Source organism: Brachyistius frenatus, unplaced genomic scaffold (assembly GCF_029030835.1).
Source record: "Brachyistius frenatus isolate BFR_SWC_R1_liver_20210118 unplaced genomic scaffold, ASM2903083v1 Contig_51, whole genome shotgun sequence".
NCBI lineage: Eukaryota > Metazoa > Chordata > Actinopteri > Embiotocidae > Brachyistius > Brachyistius frenatus.
In genome coordinates, this window is record NW_027210650.1 from 677,336 (window position 1) to 701,228 (window position 23,893).

General features: G+C 43.2%; 3 protein-coding genes across 3 annotated transcripts; all 3 read left to right on the top strand.

The window, feature by feature from the left end:
- Window positions 1-1,323: 1,323 nt before the first annotated feature.
- Window positions 1,324-11,051, top strand: ttll6 (tubulin tyrosine ligase-like family, member 6). Its single transcript, XM_069704687.1, has 17 exons — window positions 1,324-1,506; window positions 3,618-3,683; window positions 3,773-3,864; window positions 4,109-4,147; window positions 4,730-4,848; window positions 5,211-5,341; window positions 5,442-5,598; window positions 5,685-5,828; window positions 6,014-6,099; window positions 6,183-6,408; window positions 6,620-6,798; window positions 6,983-7,171; window positions 7,514-7,667; window positions 8,003-8,284; window positions 8,421-8,558; window positions 9,414-9,570; window positions 10,128-11,051. Exons 2-17 carry the CDS (start codon window positions 3,619-3,621, stop codon window positions 10,382-10,384), a joined length of 2,415 nt encoding a protein of 804 aa, XP_069560788.1. The 5' UTR covers window positions 1,324-1,506; window position 3,618; the 3' UTR covers window positions 10,385-11,051.
- A 4,524-nt stretch (window positions 11,052-15,575) lies between these two features.
- hoxb6b (homeobox B6b) lies at window positions 15,576-17,273 on the top strand. The gene is made up of 2 exons (XM_069704690.1): window positions 15,576-16,026; window positions 16,993-17,273. Exons 1-2 carry the CDS (start codon window positions 15,576-15,578, stop codon window positions 17,271-17,273), a joined length of 732 nt encoding a protein of 243 aa, XP_069560791.1.
- A 1,342-nt stretch (window positions 17,274-18,615) lies between these two features.
- On the top strand, window positions 18,616-19,942 carry hoxb5b (homeobox B5b). The gene is made up of 3 exons (XM_069704688.1): window positions 18,616-19,080; window positions 19,119-19,236; window positions 19,695-19,942. Exons 1-3 carry the CDS (start codon window positions 18,616-18,618, stop codon window positions 19,940-19,942), a joined length of 831 nt encoding a protein of 276 aa, XP_069560789.1.
- The last annotated feature ends 3,951 nt before the right edge of the window (window positions 19,943-23,893 follow it).

Here is a 23,893-nt window from a genome sequence, read left to right on the forward strand (position 1 = left end):
ACAGAAAACCACAGAAAAGAAACTCGAAATGAGCACAAGGAGATGCAGAACAATATCTTGAAAAGACTTTAAAAAAAGGACCACAAACACATGCAACAAGACTAGAAAGAGATGCAAACAGATCACCAAGAAACGGAATCAACCAAAAACAGGTTGAAAATTAAAACAAATAGATTCAAATGGACTTAAAAGAGACAAAATAACTGCAGAGAAACAAAGGGACTATGAAGAAGATGCAAAACGACTGCAAGGAGACATGAACCCCAGCAGGGCCATTTGTGATCATGTTTTGTTGACTTAAATCTGGAGGTCTTGCTCCTGTGTTGGCCACCAGAGACCCATCCTCTCAGTCCATCCCTAATTTATTTTTAAATGTCAGTTACCTTTCAGAGTATAACTCAGAATTTTAGTTTTAATGGCTTTGATATTACACCAAGTTGTACTTTATTTAGTACTTACTTCCTCCAAACTAAACCAACCACCCCCCCCCCCCAAAAAAAAAACAGTTCTCATTTCCTTTATTGTTGAATAAAACTCCCCATTCCCTCATTTATTATCACCCTGTAAAACGACACCATCGTCGCATCACGTCGTAATCCCCCTGCACTTCAGAGAGGCCTCCTTTCCCCCAAAACACAAACCAAACACCTGCAACCTGCAGCCATGAGTCCTCAGATCAGCTGACCGGAAGCTCAGCCGGTGATCTTTGAAAGCGTCACAACAAAGACAGGACACAGATAAGTGCGCGTGGGAGGGTGCACGATGTCAGCTGATGATTATTTAATGTCGATTGATTGATTGATTAATCAAGCAGTCTGTTCAGCGCCACCTCGGAGCCTCCGCCAGATTTTGCGCACCATCCTTTCACCTTGCTCATCACCGGGGGGGCTCGTATCGTCTGATTGATAGCTCGTTAGCTGCCATGGCAACCAGGAAACAAAAGCCACCTGTTCGCCTGCTTCCTGCCCCCCCCCCCCCCGTGCGCACGGTTTGACCGGCACTTTCCCCTTGAATTTGAACTCGGGGCCAAGAAGATGGACGTCCAGCCTGTTCTCTTCTAACACACGTGGTGCCGCCAGATTTAAATTGAACAAGTCGACGCGCTGAAAAGCCCCTTCTCCCGTTTCAGTGAGCAAATATCGGGGATTATCCTCCTCCACTTGCTCCCTGCCGAGGTCCGCTGCTCATCGTCTCTCCGCCGCGTCAGGACGGAGGGGGATCGGGTGTTTTGTCCCCGCGGTTTATAATTGGTCACCGGATCCGGTGCTCGAGCGTGTAAGTCAATATGTAACGGTACAAATCTGCTCCGGTCTCCCGCAGACTCCGGAGGCAGGCGGTGCACGGACCGGGGATGCTGCCCAGCGGTCTGTCGGCTGAAGAGTGTGACGGCATCTTAAAAGGCTCTTGAGGGGAAAAAAACAACAACAAGATTTTCCGAAGAGGTGCCGGCCGAGGCGGCATCTTCCCGACACCGCTGTCCTCACAGATGTAGGCTCAACGGCGCAGGTGAGTGACAGGTGGTTCTCGGTCCCAGTCTTGGTGAAGTGCAGTTTTTGAGAGGTGTTTCTGACTTCTTTTTTTTTTCTCCATCACATTCATATCAACAACTGGAGAATAAATACCAGATTCACTTCAACACAAACCTCCAAAACAATCGTGTTCAATCAACATTTCTCTAAAACAAAAAAAACTGCAAAACAAATTTCTTGAGAGGATTTGTTGCACTTGAACTGATCAGTTTCAGCTGCTTTTAGTAAGTGAATTACAGCTTAAAACCAAAGTGACAATTAGTTGGTGCTCAGTAGAAGATTTAGCTGATAGTGATTTTGACACTAATGTAAAAATAGAGAACATTTGTGTGCTCGTTCCTCCCAAATGTGCAAAGATTTGCTTTATTTATTATTAAGATCATTACAAATTAAATACTTTAGAGTTTTTGCACTATTATATAACTAATTTAACCTAATTTTGCCTCATGTAAATAGAAAAATGTGATGTATGCTGTATTAATTATCAGGATGTCTTTTACTAAGTAACTAAGAGAGTGTTTCGTACTGCAGGACATTAGATGATCGTTAGTGTCGAGATGTAGTCTGAAATCCCGAGTATTACGTGGTGACAATTAAAGTCTTTTATTTTATTTATTTTTACTCGAGCTGGTCATTGTTTGTTGAGCTCGGCCAACACAAAAGGTGTCGTTCATGTAACGGCTGCTGGGAGAGCCTCGTGGAGAAATCCTTCGCGGGGCTGTAACCGTATCCGGGCTGAGGTCAGCGGGGCGGCTCGGCTCAGTGTAAAGCTCACAGTTCAGGGCCAGGATTATCCAGATCATTGGATCAGAATACAGTCACCGAGCACCGCAGCCTCCCGCCGTGTACCAGGGATGTCCCTCCTTAATGCCACCGGCACCAGTGTTCTGTTCACCGTCGGTCCTCCCGGACTTCACCTGACCGCACCTTCACCTGCAAGACACCAGATAGGACGCAGAGGGCGAGCAGCTGAGACGCTGCCGCGCGACGGTTGTCGCCCACACGGGCTCAGGTCAAGAGTGCAGGCAGACGTTCACGGGAGGAGAACCAAACTCCTCATGCGTTTTAGATTTTCAGTCCCCGTGAGGAGCACCGTGTCAGCCGGTCCACCGCCACGGTCCAGACTAAAATACCTCCACAACCATTAGAGGCATTAAACTTTCATATCTGACGGAGGACGGATCCTAATAACTTTTCACCTGGTGTCATCATCATGTCTGAATTTTAGATTTCGTCCAGTCTACCTGCTGCATTCCTTTCAGCTTCACTTCTGTGTTCAATGCCCCCCCCCTCCCCCCTGTTTAAATACAGTCTTATGGTCACATATATTGTGACCGTTAGCGTAAGATGGTCTTCATTTTTGTGAACTAAACACTAAAACAACACACAAGGATGTCGGACACGCGTATAGAATCACACACCAGCTTTAGTCATCTTATTTCAGAATCTGCTCCTTCCCTGATTGAAGGGATGTTTCATCACCTCAGTGTGGTCACGTGTTAAAAATGCTTTTAGCATAGAGAGTCTGCTGTCAGGTGGGATGATGTATCGGTGATTCTACTAAAGCCATCATAAAAGAACCAATCAGCTGAGATATTTTTAGTGTATCGTTCACCTCGCTGACACACTTTTTTAAAAAATTTTTTTTATCAACATTTATAAAAAGAAATTAAAAAAAGTGTTACTCTGTTTGTGGATATTGTTCCTGCAGTGCTTGGTGTTGGGATTAATCCCCCTCCCTGCTGCCGCTGTCGTTGTGTTACCAACTATTTGTATCCGTCCTGCCACAATAACTCTTGAATGCCGGTGTGTGAGAGCGTGCTGACAGCCAGAGCACTCACCTGATGAGAGAAATGGAAACGGAAACATGATTCCGCGCGCGCACTTACAGCATGTACTTTGTTCTGTTTGATTGAATTTCAATGTGAGGCTGTGCTTTGCATCCCATTAAAAACAGAGCCATGGAAATGAGTAAATGAGTGCCGGAACAATGGAAACGGTACCATTCGTTGTTTGGTTTGTTTTGCTGTTTGCAGTTGCTTACGAGATCAGACGAGCTCATTTGTCTCCGTTTTTGTGCTCGTTCAGGATGGGTCTACCTGCGGACAGCCCAGACAGGAAGGATGATGCACGGGAATACGAGCAGCAGGGAGAGGGAGGGGAAGACGGAGGGGGAGAGGCGGGAGAGGGAGGAGAGGGGGAAGAGGGGGAGAGGGAGGAGAGGGAGGAGAGGGGGAAGAGGGAGGAGAGGGGGGCGAGAGCCCGACCCCGACGGAAGCCTGCAGCCGCACGCCGCTGCCCATCCACAACAAGAAGAGGAGGAAAAACAAGAAGAGGTACTTTGCTGCTGGAGCTCCTCCATTTGTACTTCCACAGTTATTCTCCCATCGCAGGTGTATTAACCGCTGAGCACCCCGACAGTTATGGTTCTCTTAACTCGTCCTGGAGGCTCTTAGATTTTCCGTTTTCTCACTTCTCCCCATGGCTCGGCAGAGAAAGATGAGGCATATAAAAGACATTTGTAGGACCGTGCAGCAAAGCAGATGTCTGTCCCTCTTTCTGTCTCTTCTCTTTCAGATGACTGTGGATCAACCTCACCAGCTGCAAATATGAAAGTGGTAGGTTAACCTGAATTATTCTTGCGAGAAAAAGACTGAGCAAACATTTGTATAAAATCATCTGGACAACCCCGCACACATGACTGTTGTAATTATTTTGGCCCTATTGCGGTGATAGACAAAACATGGCTTCCAGCTTTTTGGCAACAGTTTGTGTTACAACATGGTAAAGTCCCTGTAGAAATGTCACCTCTGGGGTCAATTTAAACACCCACTATGCAACCTGAAATCACGAAAAGGCCTGTAATATTACCCGCCACTGGAGGGCGGCGTGCCAGTGTCACACTGGAAAACAAAAATGCGTGAAAAAAAGACGTGGTTTAGTTTAGGGGGGAAAAAAACAACAGAGACAAACCCCACACATCACCTGAAGTGACCTTGTGTCATTTTTCTCACGCAAAGGTGGCACCAGGCACCACAAAGACACGCTGCCCTCTAGTGGCGGGTGTATTACACGCTGAGTGAGGCCGAACGTTAATAATCCGTTTGTGCCTGAATGGGAGCAAATGTCTTCTGCCGGATTCAGCGTCCAGGGGAAAGTCTGAAACGTGTAAAAGAGGTTTAACGTTTGATTTGTGTCAGTGCGGCGAGCTGCTCGTAGATACGGCCTCAGAGAGGCGGCGGAGGGCGACGACTGGACTCTGTTTTGGACCGACTTCTCCGTGTCTCTGGACCGCGTCAAGGACATGAAGCGCTACCAGGTACGAGACACAAACACCATCGCTGCCCTCCTCAGAAAAGATAGGCCGGAACTAAAGTTCAGTTTTACAAATTAAATGTCTAATTGTATTTGTGCCACAGGAAACATTTCAAGCTGTGATTTTCTCCTCAACATGCTAAATATGATTTTTTTTTTAAATACATATTTTTATAGAGATTATGAGATTTCTTTCAACTCAGGCTTTTAATTGTAATCTAACGAGGTAATTCACTTATTATTACAGCTATTGTTATAACCAACATACCTCAATCTTTTCTTTTAAGATGAGTGAGACGGAGACATCAGTATTGTGATACCTCACCTTCATGGTTACAGTCCCTGTAAACACACTTGTCTTTTCAGAAAATAAACCATTTCCCCGGGATGAGTGAGATCTGCCGCAAAGATCTGCTGGCGAGGAACATGAACCGCATGCTCAAGCTGTTCCCCAAAGACTACAACATCTTCCCCCAGACGTGGTGCCTCCCCGCAGAGTCAGTTTAAACTCTCCACTCTGATTACTATTATTTTTTTTCTTTAACTTTTTTTTTTTTCCCCAGTGAGTCTCGTGTCTCATGTGATCATGCTTTGCAGCTACAGTGACTTCCAAGCTTACACCAGGGCCAAAAAAAGCAAGACATACATCTGTAAGCCAGACACCGGTTGCCAAGGCAAAGGTATCTTCATCACCAAATCCATTAAAGACATTCCACCCGGAGAGCACATGATCTGCCAGGTTTACATCTCCAGGGTGAGGACGTGTTAAACAGCACATACAGCAGCTGCACAGAAACACACAGTTTGAGGTCTAAACGTTTTTTTTAATCACATCCGCAGCCGTTGATAATCGACGGATACAAGTTCGACCTGCGTATCTACGTGCTGGTGACGTCATGTGACCCATTCAGCATATTCATGTTCAAGGAGGGACTGGCTCGCTTCTGCACCAGGAAGTACAACGAACCGACACACGGCAACATGGTAGGAACTTCTGTGTTCTTCATAATGTCCACGATGAGAATGAACAATATATTGATTCTGATTAAAAAAAAAAAAAAAAATTTTTTTTTTTTTTTTAAAAAGTCTAACACTGGCCGACTTGCTGTTTCTATGAACATGAAGAACATGACAGTTAAACAAACCTGACCTTGTCTCTCTAACGTTAGGAGGATGTGTGCATGCATCTCACCAACTACTCCATCAACAAGAACAGCGTCAACTTTGTCCGCGATGAGGGCACCGGCAGCAAACGGTAAACCCACACTGCTGATGTGATAATGCTCTTAAAAAAAATAATAAAAAAAGCGTATTTATTATCGTTCTTTTGTCCTCCAGAAAGCTGTCCACCCTGAACAAACTCCTGGAGTCCATCGGCTGTCACACGGAGAAGATGTGGAGCGACATCGAGGACATGATCATAAAGACTCTGATCTCCGCTCACCCCATCCTCAAGCACAACTACCACACGTGCTTCCCCAACCACACCACGGGCAGCGCCTGCTTCGAGATCCTGGGCTTCGACGTGCTGCTGGACCACCGGCTCAGACCCTGGGTGCTGGAGGTGAGACACCACCACACCTCAGTCACATATCAACCACAGATATGCACATCGTTCACAGATGACAGAAATGTACTAAATCAGGTTTATGTTTCAGTTCATCATGAGGCTTAAGGAGCTCAAATGTTCATGAAGGGATCTTTGATTTTTTTTTTTTTTTTTTTTTGCCTCGGCATCTAAATCAGTCAATATGTTTGTGTGTGTTCGTGCCCAGGTGAATCACTCCCCGAGTTTTACCACCGACTCGCAGTTGGACCGCGAGGTGAAGGACGCGATGCTGTACGACACGCTGGTTCTCATCAACCTCGGCGCCTGCGACCGTCGGAAGATCACCAAAGACGAGAGACGCAGGGTGAAGGACAGGCTGCAGCAGAAATGCTCCAGAGAGGCCAGGTAGGCTGAAGATTAATCTTGTGTAGGTTTTTTTTTGTTTTCAAGGTCACACACACACACACACACACACACACACACACACACACACACACACACACACACACACACACACACACACACACACACACACACACACACACACACACTCGGCCCCGTGTTACTGTGTGTGTTTTCTCCCCTCCAGGTCGGAGGAGCTGCGTCAGTGCCAGGCCGCCACGGTGGAGCAGATGGGGAGGTACGAGGCCAAACACCTGGGAGGCTTCAGGAGGATCTATCCCAGAGAGGGAGGGGAGAAATACGACAAGTACTTCAAACACAGCAGCTCGCTCTTCCAGGAGACCGCCGCGTCCAAGGCCAGGGAGGAGTGTGCCAGGTACCCACGGCGCGCTGCCGACACACCCGGCGCAGCTCGGTGGAGAGCGGGAGCTGTTAGTGATGCACAGAGAGTAAAAACCTCCTTCTAAAGCAGAGTAGAGGAGGAAAATAAAAAGAGCAGGAGAAAGGGGATTTTAATTAGCTTAATTTTGTACATAAATGCAGATTTAGATTATAATAAACATCTTTATTTACGTGGCACCTTTTTAAAATAAAGGTACACAGACCTTCACAAAGTAAAACAATTATCAGCCATTTAAAAAAAAAAATCCTTCAAAATACCCTGAGAATGAAACATTAATAATGATACGCAAACAGCGTAACGTGTTTGTATTTACAGGCAGCAGCTGCAGGAGCTGCGTCTGAAGCAGGAGCAGAAGGAGCGGGACCTGCGGGCAGGCCGGAGGAGGGACCTGCAGGGGGAGACGGCGGGGGAGAGGTTCAAACCACGAGTATCCACACAACCGTCAGTGTCCAGCTGTGACCCGCAACGGGTGAGGCAGTCCTGAAAGATGCAGTGGCCACATGGAGCCACAAGAGGGAGACACACGGCTTCACCCCGTGACAAATGGCTCATCTTCTCACTGACCTCTTATCCATGTCCACACAGCCAGTGCAAATTAGCTGGAATAATATTCCTCCAGATGATTTTTATTTAATGCCTCTCATTTTGAATTAAAGTATCTTTTATTGTCCAGACAGGACATACAAATGCTGTAATCGAGGTTATTCGGTGACAGTAACTGCTGGTGTTGTAAATGCACGTCGGCAGATATACGGTGAGGCAATAAAAACAAATTGAATCAAATGTCTACCCGTGTCTCCGCAGCTCCCTCTGTCCAGCGTGTCGGGGGACCCGGAGGCTGCAGAGGTCCGACAGGAGGAGCAAGGGGAGGATGGGGAGTGGGAGTGGGAGGAGTGGGAGGCAGGCATGGAGGAGCAGGAGAGGGTCAGTGCTCTGCTCCAGAGGAAGAAGCTTCTGCAGGACCTGGGGGTGGTGGAGCAGATCCAGCAGCTGCTGCAGGGCCGGGCGGAGGGAGGGGAAGTCGTGCAGGACGCCTGCGTCCAGCAGCACAGTAGGCAGGCTCATCACGGGCAGCAGCTGACCAAGGTAAGACCCCACTACAGGTATCACAGCCTGCTCGTAAAACAAACCGCTCTCAGTGTTTCTAACTCGATTTCTGTTGTTGATTAAATGAGAATAATTCAGCCTCCAGTCACTGTGCTGCTCTGTTTTTATATTTCAGTTGGATTTATTGACACAGTTTTCTCAAAGGACGCAGCAGCAGCAGCAGCAACAGCAGCAGCAGCGGCAGCAGCGGCGGCAGCAGCAGCAGCAGCAGCAGCGGCAGCAGCAGCATCTCTGCTCTCAGATCTCTCATCAGGTACCTGCAGAGAAACAGGACAATGCATCTCCACTCAAAATGATCCAGTACATTCTGCCCTGATCTGCTTTAATTAAGGAAATGAGTCATTTAGGAAGCTCCGCCCCTTTAAAAAATAATTTAAAAATAATCAGTTACTTCTGCAATTTTCATAGAAAATGAAAGAAAAAAAAAGAACATTTTCTATGATTGTTTTGCAGTTTCACACTTTTAGAACTGCAAATAATTTTTTTTATTAATCTGTCAATTTATTACATGTTAAGAAATTTAGAAAAACTGTCATTTCAGATTCCATACATGTCTAAAAGACATTTAAAAAATTTTTTTTTTTTTTGCACGAGTAGCCTTAACCCTTTTGAAAAATTACTGAAATCAATTATTGTTTATCAAAATAGTTGATTTAATTTTTTTGTTTAATCAGCATTTCAATTAATTGATTTGTTTTTGCATTTCTGCTTGGAACACCTCATAGTTTTTCAAGTTCTGCACTGGATTATGAGTCAGTGAAATATTCTCCCAGGATCAAATCTCTGCCTGTTGCAGCTCCATCAGCTGAACGCTGCAGATTTGATGGCTTTAATATCTGAAAGTGAAGAAATTAAAATGCAAGTTTAAAGCTGGCTCAGAGATTCAGCAGCTGCTCGAATGTATAAACAATAAAAAATAATTGTCAGAAACGAATGAAAATGTTTCAACACTTGGTTTTTCTTTCTTTCTTTTTTTTTTTTTTTTTTTTTTTTTTTTTTTGTATAAGCTCATTGTCATTTCGGAACACTCAGGCCGTTCAGAGATAATTTGCAGTGCTGAATAATCATTATGACTCAGAATTAAAAGGAGCTCATTTCATTACTGCAGCAGCTTCACTCCCACATGACACAGCAGCGACTGCTGAGGCCCGCCGTCGACCGGAGGAGCCACAACGAGACCTCCTGCCTGCAGCTTGAGCCCGAGAGCCGCAGCAGGCCTGCAGAGACACGGAGGACCGTCAGCACCCAGCAGAGGCCCTGGCCAGGTAGACTCACCTCAGGAGGGGGACTCAGGAAAGTTAGTCTTCGGAGGGGATTGTTTTTAAACCTTAAATAATATCATATTACAAGCTCCTCACAGCTTTCGTTCAGTATTCAGCCTCTAAATGGCTCATTTGTTTAATGTTTTTATTCCTGTTTATTCTAAAAAAAATAAATATAGCAGCAGGGAAATGTGTAAATGCATTTTGAATCACAAAAATTACACTACACGGCAAAAAGGAGGGAAATGACTCTTAAAACGTATTATTTCACTTTAAAAATATAAAAAGTAGTTATTTATTGTGCTCACCATTGTATCATCCTCACCTACAACAAAAACGTACTTATTTATAGTTAAATAATTAGTCTGTACTCTCAATTTAGACCAAATCATTTTCTCATTATTGTTCTCTGTATAGTTTTAGAATAGTCTCCAGAGAGTACCAGTTTATAAAAATGTAATTAAAACCAACAGAAAACCTTCTGGACCGTCGTTCCATGTTTGTTTATGAATTTAAAGAGAGATGTCTCAGGTTTCATATGGTCTCTTCCTGTTTTGCAGCCAGCAGCTCTCTGGCTGTCAGGCCGGACAGCAGGACCAGGTCCCACACGGACGCCCGGCCCCGTCCCGGCGGCGTCCCCGTCACAAACCACGTCCCCAAAGGAGGCCTGCGCTGCTCCCACCCGCCCTGCGCCCCCGCGGCCCTGCAGAGCCTGCTGGTCATCTCCACCCGCGCCCCGCTGGTCAGGAGGCCTAGCTTCTCTCACATCCTCCGCGACTCCTCCCGCAGAGCCTCCGAGCACGGGACCGGGACGTGAGGCGCAGGACCGCCGACACCCGGAGAGTCCACATATTAAACGGTTCCTCGCACGCGCACGTGCGCACACGCACACACACACACACACACACACACACACACACACACACACACACACACACACACACACACACACAGAGCAGCAGCAGCACTCGAGGAGAAATGGAGGTATAAACTGTGAAATACGGAACCACACTGTGCCCATGATGAACGTCACGTTTTTTGTACCTGCAGTCACACGCTGAGCTCCAGCACTGCACAAACAACATGATGGCTTTTTAACTTCTTTTTTTTTTTTTTTTTCTACTGACTGTGTGCTCAGACTGAATCATTTCCTCTGAGGATGAATGATCTCAAACAAACCTCACCTCTGGTGCCAAAATAAAAACAGACAGGCCTGAAATAACACGTGTGAATCACATCTGCACATTTCCTCTGAAAAAAAAAAAGAACAAGAATCTAATGAACTCAGATTTTTTTTTTTATATTAACAGAAACGGACTCAATGAACCGAATTTAATTTAATTAACATTCAATTCAGTTATAAACCCATTAAACAGAGGGGGATTAAAAATATAAGCCTGCTGCTTCTCATCTCAAGGAAACTTGTTTTATGCAGTCAAGTATTGAAAACAACTTTATTTGCACTGATGATCAATAAAATCTCTTTTTTTTAGGTGATTTAGTTTCATTACATTGATTGAATTCTCAGATTCTTCACAATTTTTAATCATATTCCTTTATTTCTCTTTTCTAACTATTTCTTTTTTTAAGGGTATTAAAACAAATATGATTTTTTTCTTTCATATTATTACATGTTCTGCTTAGTTATGAAATAATGTTGGAGAAATGTGTGTGGTTTCATGTTAACGTTAAGAGGCCGTAAAGTTTTACAGCGTCTCTGCATCCGGTTTCTTTGTTTTGGTGGAAAACTGAAAAAAACAACAAGTACAAAACAACTCCCATTACTTTAAAATATTTGGCCAGTAGTTTAAAATCTGAATAAATTCATTATTGATATTGATTTATTTTATTTTTTTGGTATCGTGCCATAGGAAGAGAAGAGAATTAAATTACAGTATAAACGAAAAAGCTCATAAAACCAAATTTGATGAAGAGATTTGTGCGCAAACCTGCAGGCTTCTCTGAACCTCACAGGCCCACAGAGAAATATTACTTATTTATAACTTATATTAGTCTTTTATTACTTTTAATTTAGGAATGATTATTAAAACATGGGCCTAAATGGAGGAGAAGCCTGTTGTCTCTTCTGTCTGACATTTTTTAGACTTTTATTTTATGATTCCTAATTTTTATTTGTTGTTTTTCAAAGTAGCATTTAAAAAAAATAATTTAAAAAAACCCACCAGTTTGTTGGAGTTTGAGTTTCTTGGAGGGAAAACAAAAATCAAAGCGGAGGAAGAATGTTCAGGAATTTATGGTTTTATTGCGTCTATAAATGTCGGAAGACATCCGTGCGCCAACTGAAAAGACGGTTTTTAAACAAACCTGAGCGGAAACAAGAAGATGGAAGCAATAATAAAAAGGAGAATCGAGGGGGTTAATTTATCCGGAGAACCTGAACAGAAAAATACGATTTTTCAAGGTTTTTTTTTAACCTTAAAATCTCCCTCAGGACTCCATCTTTGGCCAAATTCATCCGCAGTGACTGAAGGAATTCCTCCCCAAATTTGAGACATAATAATAGTCTTTAAAGCAAAAAAATTGTATGCCTGAAATCTTATTATTTTACCAAAATGAGAGCCTTAATAGTCCGCGTTTGAGGTTTAGAGATCACACGATTTATTTTTGCTGAAAGTGGAACATATTTCTCATCAGCTTCAGGAATTTGAAGCCAAAAAAAACAAAAAACAAAACTGATTCCCAAAACCCTTAATTAACTGATAACCACATGCAGCTGTGATTAGAGAACAATAAGAATCTGTACGAACCTTTTGACAAACCTGCAGGCTGCAACAGAACCGAGCTCACCAACCGTCTTTTAACATTTCCCACATCCTCGCACTTTCCTTTTCATCCGCCGTCAAACTCCAAACATCTCAGGCTTTGGAGAAAATAAAGATGGCGATGAGAAAGCGCGTCTAAAGCACAAAAACGGCTGCTGTTTATGAAAATTTACAACTTTGCCGTGGAAGTTTACGACTCGCGCGGCTCGGGGATTGGTCGCTGGCGGTCATGTGGACAGCAGGAATGGGAACTTATTTCCCATGAGGTTATATTGCAGCTGCTGTTTTCCACCGCTCGTTCACTTAACAGTTAGTAACACAAGCCTTTTTGTTGTTGTCTGGGACTCTTTGTATATGCAACACGCGTGTGGAGGTTGATGTGCGAGGCTGGCCTGCTTCTTCTATACGTGCGTGTAATCTTTCCAAAAGTGGGGCGATGGGGAGCCAAGTCCGTGCGCGCGACGCCGTCTCTCGCCGTCGTGCGCCATGATAATGTGGCTTGTACTTGTGTGGCTGAAAATGAGGGATCTCCACACTCCTGGATGGAGGGATTACTTTCATGAAATCACTTAAACAAAGTGGGGGATTTGGTGGTGGTGGTGGTGGTGGTGGGAACGGCGTTGACAGGAAACGAGAGGGGCTCGTGCGGAGTTGGCACCCACACTGGAAATGATGGATTATCAACAAAGGTAAGGGCACCATGTTTCTAATATAGCAGATCAACTCAGCCCTGCTGGTGCAGCGGCACTGTTGTGGCTGAGCTGTCACTGCAGGCCTGCTGTTTATATTTCTGGAAATGAGAAGATCTGTCTCTAAGAAATATCCAAAAGGTGCTGCGTCTTATTATTTTTTTTTCTAGTCTTACGCTGTTTGTGCTATTCACAACCAGTTGCTGCGCCCTCTGTTTAACCCCTGAGATGCTGCAGCGCCTTAAAAAGCGCCCACAGACCAAAACATTTCACCTAAAAATGAGTGTAAATACGCGCGTGGTCCGAGTTCTAGAGGCCTGGAGAGGACTGAGGATGTTATATAATCCGGCGACTGCAGGCCAGACAGGCTTAATAATGATGATGATGGTAATGATGATGGTCATAGAGGGGCCTACGCTACTGCTTAACGAAGGTTTTTCTTAAAAAATCTGCTAAATCTCTACCACCTTTACTCTGCCTATAGGTTACATTCTTTTTAGTTATTTTTTATTATTTATTGTTGGACTTTTATTCTGAAAAACGTGCCAGATTTCGTTTATGCGCAGTGCTGTCGCCTCATTCCGCCTTTTCGCCTTTTCTTTCTTCCACATTTCTAACATTTCCTTACAAATATATCCTCTTGTAAATCCCATGTTTGATTTTAAAGAACTATGGAGTCAATATTCTCCACATTTCGCCTTTTTATTTGTTTATTTTCTGCTTGTGGCGCCTCTGCGGCGTTTTTTCTGTGTCTTGTTTGATCCGACGGTTTTATAGCGTCATAATGTGACATAAAAACATGCGACCGTGTTTGTGTCAGTGCAGAGCGATATTCACTGTTTCCAAATGTGCAGCAGCTGTCATCAGGCTGCAGGAGTTGCGGCCTGGTTGAGAGGCGCCCTTCAAGATTAAAATTCATATTTTTGTTTTAAATTAAAACCTAGAGACTTAAATGGAAATGTTTTAGAAACAAATGATCCAAAATAAAAGTCTTTGCTAGATGAACAAAGTGGATTTAATGCAAAACACCAAAAGTGAAAATAGGATTATTCTAAACGAATATGGTGCAAATATTCAACAATGTTTTTTGCGTAATTCTTTCAAAAACACTTACAAATTTGATATGCATGTTATCTTAACAATATAATACACTTATTTCATTATTTTTTATTACATTTTCTATTTAAAATTTCAACTTTGCTGAAGGTAAACGCCAATTTAATTCACTGAATTTGCCTAGTTAATAAAAAAAAACTAATGACTATGATTTATTTATAACAAATATAGATTTTAACGTTTAATTAAAAGGGATATACATTTTCCCTGTACATTTTGCATGTAATGTATTATTAACTAGTCTTTATAAATGCTTTAACTTCTACATCAGACACCAAATTTTTGGATTATTAATTATAAAAGTCAATTGATTGATCTCGTGAATGTGATATTAGCTCCTAACGTTAATTGATCTGCTTAATTATTCCTAAATAACGATTTTATTGGGACAATAGCTCATGACGCATGTGGCAGGACGGCAAATACCTGACACTTATCCCCACCTCTACCTTCATACTTACTGTTACTTACCAACTGTGAAGTCATTGTCCACTTGATCACGGTGCGTTCAGGTGATGATGATGATGATGATGGTGATGGTGATGATGATGTTCTGCGTGCAAGCGCGTGCCCTCCCTGAGTGCTGCTCTCTGCGGGTCTTCGTGGACTTCAGTCAGAGGTGGTGATCAATCAGGAGTCAGGATGAGCTCACACCTTTGAAGAGGGAAACATTTGCGTTACTGACGCATCAGCACGTGCACATTCGGAGGCTTTCTGGCAGTTGTATTGAGAAAAGAGGATTTGATTGGTGTTTGTCAGCTGTAGATTGTTTGTTGAGATGGAAGTGGAGGTTGTAGAGGACGAGGAAGACGCAGAGATGGCTGTTTGAGTTTGTGCCTAACTGGAAAATGTTTGGCATTGCTTTGTTTTTGCTTTTTGAACTGTGTGTGTGTGTGTGTGTGTGTGTGTGTGTGTGTGTGTGTGTGTGTGTGTGTGTGTGTGTGTGTGTGTGTGTGTGTGTGTGTGTGTGTGTGTGAGAGAGAGAGAGAAAAGGAGAGTTTGTGCGAGCTTGTTTTGCATTTGCATAAAACAAAATCATGTGTTTCTTCATATACAGCTTGTATGTGTAGAATGCTGCTTTAAAAAAAGGTATATAGATGTTTCTCCGAGTCGTAGCATCTCTGTGAGTGTGTGCGTGACCGTGCGTAAAGACCGACAAGCTCGAGCGCTTCATTTCGATTCACCGGGGACTCCTGCGCGCAACAAGAGCCCCCCATGGGTGCAATAGTGCAAGCACAGACGGCCGTGATTGGCCAGCGGTTGATCAGATGGTACACTTCCCCTCTGTATTCAGTGGCACCTCACAACCCCCCCTTTCAGCAAAAACCAAATCTCCGATAAAGTAATGGCAAAACCACTTGGACTATAAAAGACAACAAATCATATTCCTCCGGAGTATATACACCCCGTTGTCCACCCAATGAGTTCCTATTTTGTTAACTCAACTTTTCCCGTGTCTCTACCGGGAGGACAGGACTCTCTCCTGGGTCAGATACCGCTCTATTCCTCGGGATACACCGATCCGTTAAGACACTACTCCAACGCGGCCACATATGGAGCAGCCAACATGCAGGAGAAGGTTTACCCGGCGTCCTACTACCAGCAGACGGGCGCAGCGGCCGCGGCCATCTACGGCCGGGCCGGCGGCGCAGCGCCCTGCGACTACAACCCGGTCGGTACTTTCTACAAGGACGCGGAGGGCTCGTGCGCTTTCTCGAGCCGCGAGGACCAGCCGCTGTTCGTCACTCAGGAGCACCAGCAGCGCAAAGCGGAGTGCCCGGAGCAAACTGTCAGCATGAGCAGCAGCATCGACGACAAGTCGTCCACTCTGATCTACCCGTGGATGCAGAGGATGAACGCCTGCTCCGCCGGTGAGTACCACAGTTGCATGTTTCACTGTGTTGTTGTGACGCTGCCCGGAGGTGCAGGAGAGCATGAAGTGATTCTCACAGGCAGAGACAAGGCGACCTGTCAGTCAACTGTGGAATATTTCATCAGCTCAGCGTTTATAAACACAAATCCACATCAAATAATGAGATGATTCCATTAATTTGTGCTCGTAGAGATTACGCACGGGGATCTTCGTGCGCCTTCAGGGCTTTTGGCTACTACATCATCATCACATACATACACGACCGCACGCGCACACACAGCAGCCCACGCACGGGCTGGGCCTACATGAGCCGAGCTTCAACTTAAAGTTCTGATTCCGTGTCACATGGCCTTTTTTCAGATTTTTACAGAAACACTATGAGCAGCGATTTAAAAATGGAAACACAAAAATCGGTCTCACTGTAAATTGAAAACAAAACACGCAGAGGTTGCGCAGACTCCTTCTGACTACACACTCCTATTCTGTGTTGGAACAGTATGTGGATGCCACATTTTGTACATTTAAAGGCTACATCCTACTTTAATGACATTGTTTTAATTCTTTATAAGGTGCGTCATTGGCACGCGTAATTAAGGGATGTTATTGGGAAATGTAGTGATAGAATATGTTATTAAAAATTAATATAAGATAGTGGGAGCCACCCTGAGATGTATGCGTAACCATAGCAAGGCTGGAAAAGGAATTTTATGGGATAAAATGTTTAACGTATGTGTAGATATAACAGCAAAGTTAATTATTTTCTACTTTTTACGCACAAAGCTAAAATTTGTATGTTAAAAAACAACGAATCATCACTTTATTGTATTTTTCCAGATACACCACTTCAGATTTTGAGTGCACTTTCAGGTAGATTTTTCTTTTACACTTTAAAAAAAAATTCACTCCAGACAAACATTTAATCATTAACCGATGGGATTCCCCCTTTTTTTTTTTTTGATTGCAGGCCCGTTTGGCAGCAGTGGCCGCAGGGGCCGACAGACCTACACCCGCTACCAGACTCTGGAGCTGGAGAAGGAGTTCCACTTTAACCGCTACCTGACCAGGAGGCGGCGGATAGAGATCTCCCACGCCCTGTGCCTGACGGAGAGACAGATCAAAATCTGGTTTCAGAACCGCAGGATGAAGTGGAAAAAGGAGAACAAACTCCTGAACCCTTCAAAGACGCCCGAGGAGGAGGAGGAGGAGCAGCAGCAGCAGCAGCAGCAGGCGGAGAAGAAGAGCTAAAAGGACACTGAAACAAAGGCATGTGTGTGTGTGTGTGTGTGTGTGTGTGTGTGTGTGTGTGTGTGTGTGTGTGTGTGTGTGTGTGTGTGTGTGTGTGTGTGTGTGTGTGTGTGTGTGTGTGTGTGTGTGTGTGTGTGTTTATGTGCACACTCAAACCCCCCAAAATAAAACGATGTATTATTTCTTTGTAGATATAAAGTGCTGCAAATCCCATGTTAGAGACGTGTAGAGTGACTTTCTTTCAGCATCTGCACGGTAACTATGTCCGCATTAGGTTTAAAATCAGGTCCTCCTCTGTTTGTCCTTGTGCTCGTGTGTGTTTTTTTTAGGGGACTATGCAAAAATCCGCCAAAATGTACATAATTTTTGTGTGTTTTAGTTTTCGACGATGTTGTTACCTCATGATCGTAGGTCTACTGAGTTTTATTTTGGACCCTCGTGGCATTTAAAAGTGTTTTTTGTTGTTGTTGTTGTTGTTGTTTTCGTCCTTTTCCTGTTCCATCCTGTGGTGTAGTTGCTCTGTGATAGTCTATAGGCTTGTTGTTTACAGCTGTGCCATCAACCACTTAAATTTGTACAGATAAGGAAATGTTCCATGTTATTTATTGTTGTTCACCCGTGTTCAATGCACATCTGGATATTGTGTGCAATATTTTGTTTAGGAAATTGTACATAGAAAATAAAGGCTTTTTGATGTATATTGGAAAATCTGGTGGTGTCATTTCTGCACAAAAGAAAATTATAATTATTTCTAGTCTCAATTTAATATTATTAATAATATCACAGGCGTCTATGTTGCTTCTAAACTCACAAAAAGCCCATAAATTCACATAAACTCCGTGTAAACGTTGAAATAATCTCCGGTTTGACACTCTGCAGGATAAACTGACAACAGTGGGGCTGATAAGTCTCCGTTATGTGTTACCTGAGCCTTTTGTGGCCTACATTATCAGCGTGTTACATAAATGATGGATGACTCCGGGGGCCTGACAGGCTCGTCCCGCCGGAGCAGTACCACCTCTGTCCGCAAGATGGCGCCCTCTGCCTGCGCGGCTCTCGGGGCGCAGCGGGGAGGCACCATTGACTGGAGCCTAACGACCATTATTTCGTCATCATTTGTAACCATGGAGCATGAATTACCTCTTGAAGTCATCAGTGAGGATTTACGACTGGTCAACAAAGGCACGTGATTCCCGAACGCTCTCCCATATTTGGCCGCATACCTGGCAAAGTACAGTAGGGCTTCATTGCTTATAATTCATGATTGCATCCATAAATCGTGCAAGCACACAGGATTATAGCGACAAAGATCTACAAATCGAGGCTTTAAAAATCCAAGCAAATGAGCTCTTACTTTGTAAACTCGTTCTCAGGGCGCTATCCAAATGGCTCCGACTATCAGTTACTAAATTATGGGACTAACGGCGCTGTGAACGGCTCCTTCAGAGACCCTGGCACCATGCACTCCGGGTCTTTCGGCTACAACTACAATGGCATGGACCTAACCGTGAACCGCACCAACACCGGCAGCCACTTCGGGGCCGTGAGAGAGGATGCCCGGGGATTCGGGCCGGACGCCCGCTACAGACAGACGCCCAACTGCTCGCTCTCCTCTCCAGATCCGGTGCCGCCGTCGTGCGCCACGGCCGGCCGGGAGCAGCTGGAACTAAAAAGCCCCTCTCCTCCCTCTGACCGGAGCGCGACCTCGGGCGGCAACAGCCTCAACAAAAGCAACAGCGCCCATTTCACGGAGATAGAGGACGCCACCGTCGCCTCCGAGACCGAGGACGGTGCGCACAGCAGCGGCGTCGCCAGCTCGGCACCTCGGCGCAGCAGCAGCAGCAGCAGCAGCAGCAGCAGCAGCAGCACCAGGAACCCAACGCCACCTCCTCCACTCCCTCATCAAACGATTGCCAAACGCCACAAATATTCCCGTGGATGCGGAAACTGCACATAAGCCATGGTATATTTACACGTCTAATAATATTTTGTTTTGAAGGATGTCACGCTGCCGGTGTGTCATAAATCTGTCAGGTGTTGCATGAGTGAGCAGGCTGGTGTGGATGACTGGACCGGGGCGGTGTTTGTGAAGTCGTGGTGGGGTTGTTTTGCTCTTTGGTTGGGGTTAAACTGCAATCTGGAGAGAGTTTGGTGGATTTCATGTGAGGCCAGAGTGTGCGAGGCTTTGGCTGTGCATGGGCGCGAGCTCGAGACGAGAAAAAAAGGGGGGCAAAAACAAGAACCGCGGCTGCGTCTGTGTTGTGATGTGTCCGTGTTGGTTTGCATGCTTCCCTCCCTGCATCATGTCATGCTGTGTTACACGTAATCCTACTGGTGCAAGCCGAAACCAAGAAAAAGAAAGTCAAAGTAGTTGTTGCGCTGCAGTTGCTAATTCTTTCTGGATTTTCTGTAAAATTGTAGATATGACTGGACCTGATGGGAAAAGGGCCCGAACCGCGTACACCCGCTACCAGACGCTAGAGCTGGAGAAAGAGTTTCACTTCAATAGGTACCTAACCAGACGGCGGAGGATAGAGATAGCCCACGCCCTGTGTCTTTCCGAAAGACAGATCAAAATCTGGTTTCAGAACCGCAGGATGAAGTGGAAGAAGGACAATAAACTGAAAAGCATGAGTCTTGTAACAGGAGGCAGCGCCTTCCACAACTGAATAACTTTTTTTTGTTTTGTGTGTGTGTGCGTGTGCGTGCGTGCGTGTGCGTGTGTGTGTGTGTGTGTGTGTGTGTGTGTGTGTGTGTGGTGTGTGGGGGAGAGAGTAAAAAAAATGATAATAAAATTTAAAAAAAGAAAAAAAAAGAAATCCATGAGTACTGTAAAGCTATTGAAAGCGCAGCACCTTCCAGCATGCTATATTGTGATAGAAGAAGAAGTATTCTGTGGTCTTAAGATGCCATTTTTTAGTTTCCCTGTTGTTGTTCTATTGATACCTTAGATGTCCTTTAAAAAAACACAAAAAAAACAAAGTTAAGATGTAAATATTACTTGGGGGTATTTGTCCATGCTCTTTGCTCTCTCTTCTCTTCTCTTCTCTTCTCTCTCTCTCTTGAAGGTGTTTCAACTTGAGCTCTTTATTGTAACTTCTTGACGGTCTAACAGGAGTAAATTCAATGTACAGTTAAAAAATAAAAACAAAGAAAGATAAAAAAATAAATAAAAAAAAACCTAACTTAAAAAAACAAGTTTCCAAACCATATGCTGCTCTCCATTGAATGTAATGTATTCCGGGGCCATCCGAAGCGCTTTAGTGTAACTTTTACTGCTATTTTTGATGGTTAACTTGTGGCCAATTAAGATCCATAAACTTTCATAAACAAGCCAATGTGTAGCTCTAGGATATTTTGTGCATCTATTATTATTATTATTATTATTATTATTATTATTGTTTAGGACTAATTATGAGCAATGCAAATGTATTCAACCTGTCAATGTGATAAATTTTTAGTGCAAAGGGTTCTTCATGTGGATTATAGGCAGTGATGTGAGCTTTTTTTTTTTTTTTTTTTTTCGCCAATAAGCTTTTTGTATTTGTAAGTGAACTCATAGCGCTTGAAAATAAAAGTTTCTCTCAATTGCTTCGAGCTTGTCTCCACTGAATTATCAACGCTTGCTCTTACGCACCAAAGTTTGGAGCTTCGCCACAAACTTCTTCTAAATTAAGACTCGCTGATGATTAACCTGTGAAACTTCTCCAAATGTCACACAAAACAACACGATTTCAGCCCAGTTTTTGGGGTTTTTTTTGGTTGAGTTTTTAAGAACTTACCTGTTCTGCTCTGACCTCCCTGCAGCGAGACGCGCGTTTAGCCCCCAAAAAACATGTTGCTGATCAAAAAAAAAAAAAAAAAAATCCTTCTTAAAAAAACAACAACACAAAACAAAAAACAGAAAGAATGCCTTTACAGGGATATAGGCAAGGCTGAAGTTGGTAAAAAAATCCCTCCTTACCAAAGATTGTATAGGCCTATATTACTTACAGACTGTGAAAAGTCACGTGAGGTCCATAAAGTTGGTTTTATGGTTTTGGGGAGTAGACAATGTACTATATAATTCACAACCTTGAATGAAAGTGACGGCTTAACTGCGTGGATGGGACTGGAAAGGCTGGACTGAGGAAGGAAGTGGTGTCCAGCCATGTTTGGTTACTTTAAGATGCTGAAAAGCTTGAAGTGCTTGTTTCCTTTAAAACACTCTGGCTGCTAAATTTTTATTCTTAAATGATACTTTGAATATCAGAGGTTTTTTTAAGTGCAGATTTTTAGTCTTAAAATAAGGCTGTTTACACTTCTACAATTTAGGATCAAAGTCAGATTTTTCACAAATGTTTCCCCACTAATTATTTGTCACTTTTAATATTCTATACAACAAAATATTAAAACTTGTTATTGTTTTTTTTTTTTTTTTTTTTTTTAAATGAGTTCACAAATATTTGCTTCACATATCTTTTTTTTTTTTTTATTTTTTTTTTTAATTTTTTTTAAAGAACAGAGAGAAATCTAACTCTTTTTCCAAAACACCAAATTGTTTTTAGAGGAGAAATAAAAAATCTCTTTCAGGCTAATAAGAGGCTTTATGGAGCTGCCATGAAAACGAACTTGAGCGAGGCCCTGCAGTGATTTATCCAAATCTGTCAAGTCACCGAGCGGCCAAAGGTGAAGTCTCGGACATCTCCGAGCTGGACACACGCAGGCTTCACTGCTCCTGCATAAAGAAATCACCCCCCCCCCCCCCCCCCCCACACACACACACATTTTTTGTTTTTAAGTGCATTGTCTGCAGGCCACTAATAAAACATAATGAAATTATCTGCGAGGAATCTAAAGGTTTGCGCGAGACTTCGTGCAATATTTTCAAAGTCTTATTCTCGTTTTCAGGTAGAAAAGTTAAAAAGCAGTCGTGTGGGCTATATGGGTCCCAGACATTTTCCACATATTCATAACTATTAAGTGGCAATTTAACCAGCGTAATGAGTATTGCATATTGATAGGGGTAATCTGTACCCGGATCTCATGCATAATTCATTGCGGCGGGGATCATCGCCGGGTCAGGAGACGATAGACTGCAGCCGCAGATGCGTCAGGAGGAAGCGCGCTGCTGCCAGACTTTGCACTGTCACCGCTGAGGAGGGAAAAAAAAAAAAAGTCAGGAGAGAACAGACTCGTGTGCTTTAATTTCTCCACTAATTTTAACGTTGAGTGTAAATCACTGGCAAAAAAACAAGCCGCGTAAATGTTTGCAACAAAATTAAGATATGTGGTGCAGGAAATGCAGAAAGCTTAAAGCATCCACGACCTTTATTTTGAATTCAATATGGGTTCTATTTTTTTTTTTTTTTTTTTAAGAATAACATCTATTTCCTGCTGCAGCTTCAGTTAAAACCCAGTTAATCCAAATAATACACGGTTATATATCAGCTTTAATAGTTAATGTACACAAGAGAACTGTATTTATTTTCCATTTACAGCCATTTTAAATCATCCTACCTCTCACATTAAATCTAATGCAGTCCCATTAATTTTAATAATATTGATGAAATACATGTAACATATATGGAGAGGCTGGTTTATCGTGTCATGGATGCCCAACATCTGGCAGCCTGTGTGGGTTGAGTTCACCTCTGCTGCAGCTGGTTTGTATGTTGGAGGTGTTTGTAATGCAGCTGCTCCGCCAGCAGAGGGCGCCTCAGACCGGCCCGCCAGATGATGGATGAGGCTGTTATTTTTTTCTGCTCATCATTGGAGGCATGGAGGTTACAGAGCAGGACGGAAAAAAAGAAAGGCGAGCTTGTTTATGAGTTCTCTCTTTAGGTTTGGGCAGGTTGAGTAGGAGGACCGTAATCAGACTGAGCTGCTGTTTCTTTTCACTTTATTATTCATCTTTAATCACCAATGGAGGACATTTATGTTTCTGCTTAAAAAAAAGTCCTCTTTCTAATGTCTACACTTCTCAGATTGTTTTGTTTAAATAACTTTTTGAGCCAAAAAAGAAGTTCAATTATTCAAAATTTCATAAAATTAGAAAAAAAAAAGAGAAAAGTTACATATTATATAAATTATTGTCAAAGTGACCGCACACTTATTTTGTGACCCTCTGGATGGCCCTGACCCTTATGTTTGAAACCACTAGACAGTTGTATATGATGTATTTAAAACTTTTAATACAGTTTGATACAAATAATTTATTCCTTATAGGCTACTATGGATTTCTAGGATTTTGAAAGGCAGAATTTATACTTGTAATCGAATATTTTTTCTTTTTGGTAGTCATATTTTTACATAGTAAATAAAAGATCTGATCTAAGTTTCCAAAGTAAAACTTTATTTATACAATTTAAACTTACTAAAGGACTTACTTTCAACTAATCAACTTATCAATGGTTAATAAATCATTCATTATTGCTTTATAAATACCTTGTAAACCATGAATAATTCTGGGTTTGCAGATTGTAGAAACTTCTTTTGACTCCTTATAAAATCGGAGAGATTATTTTTAGAAAAGTGCTGCAGACGTTCTGGACACAAAATCCGTTCATGAAAAACGTATTAACATTTATATCGGCAGACTTGCTGAAACTCTTTATTAATGACTAATTAACATTCATAGC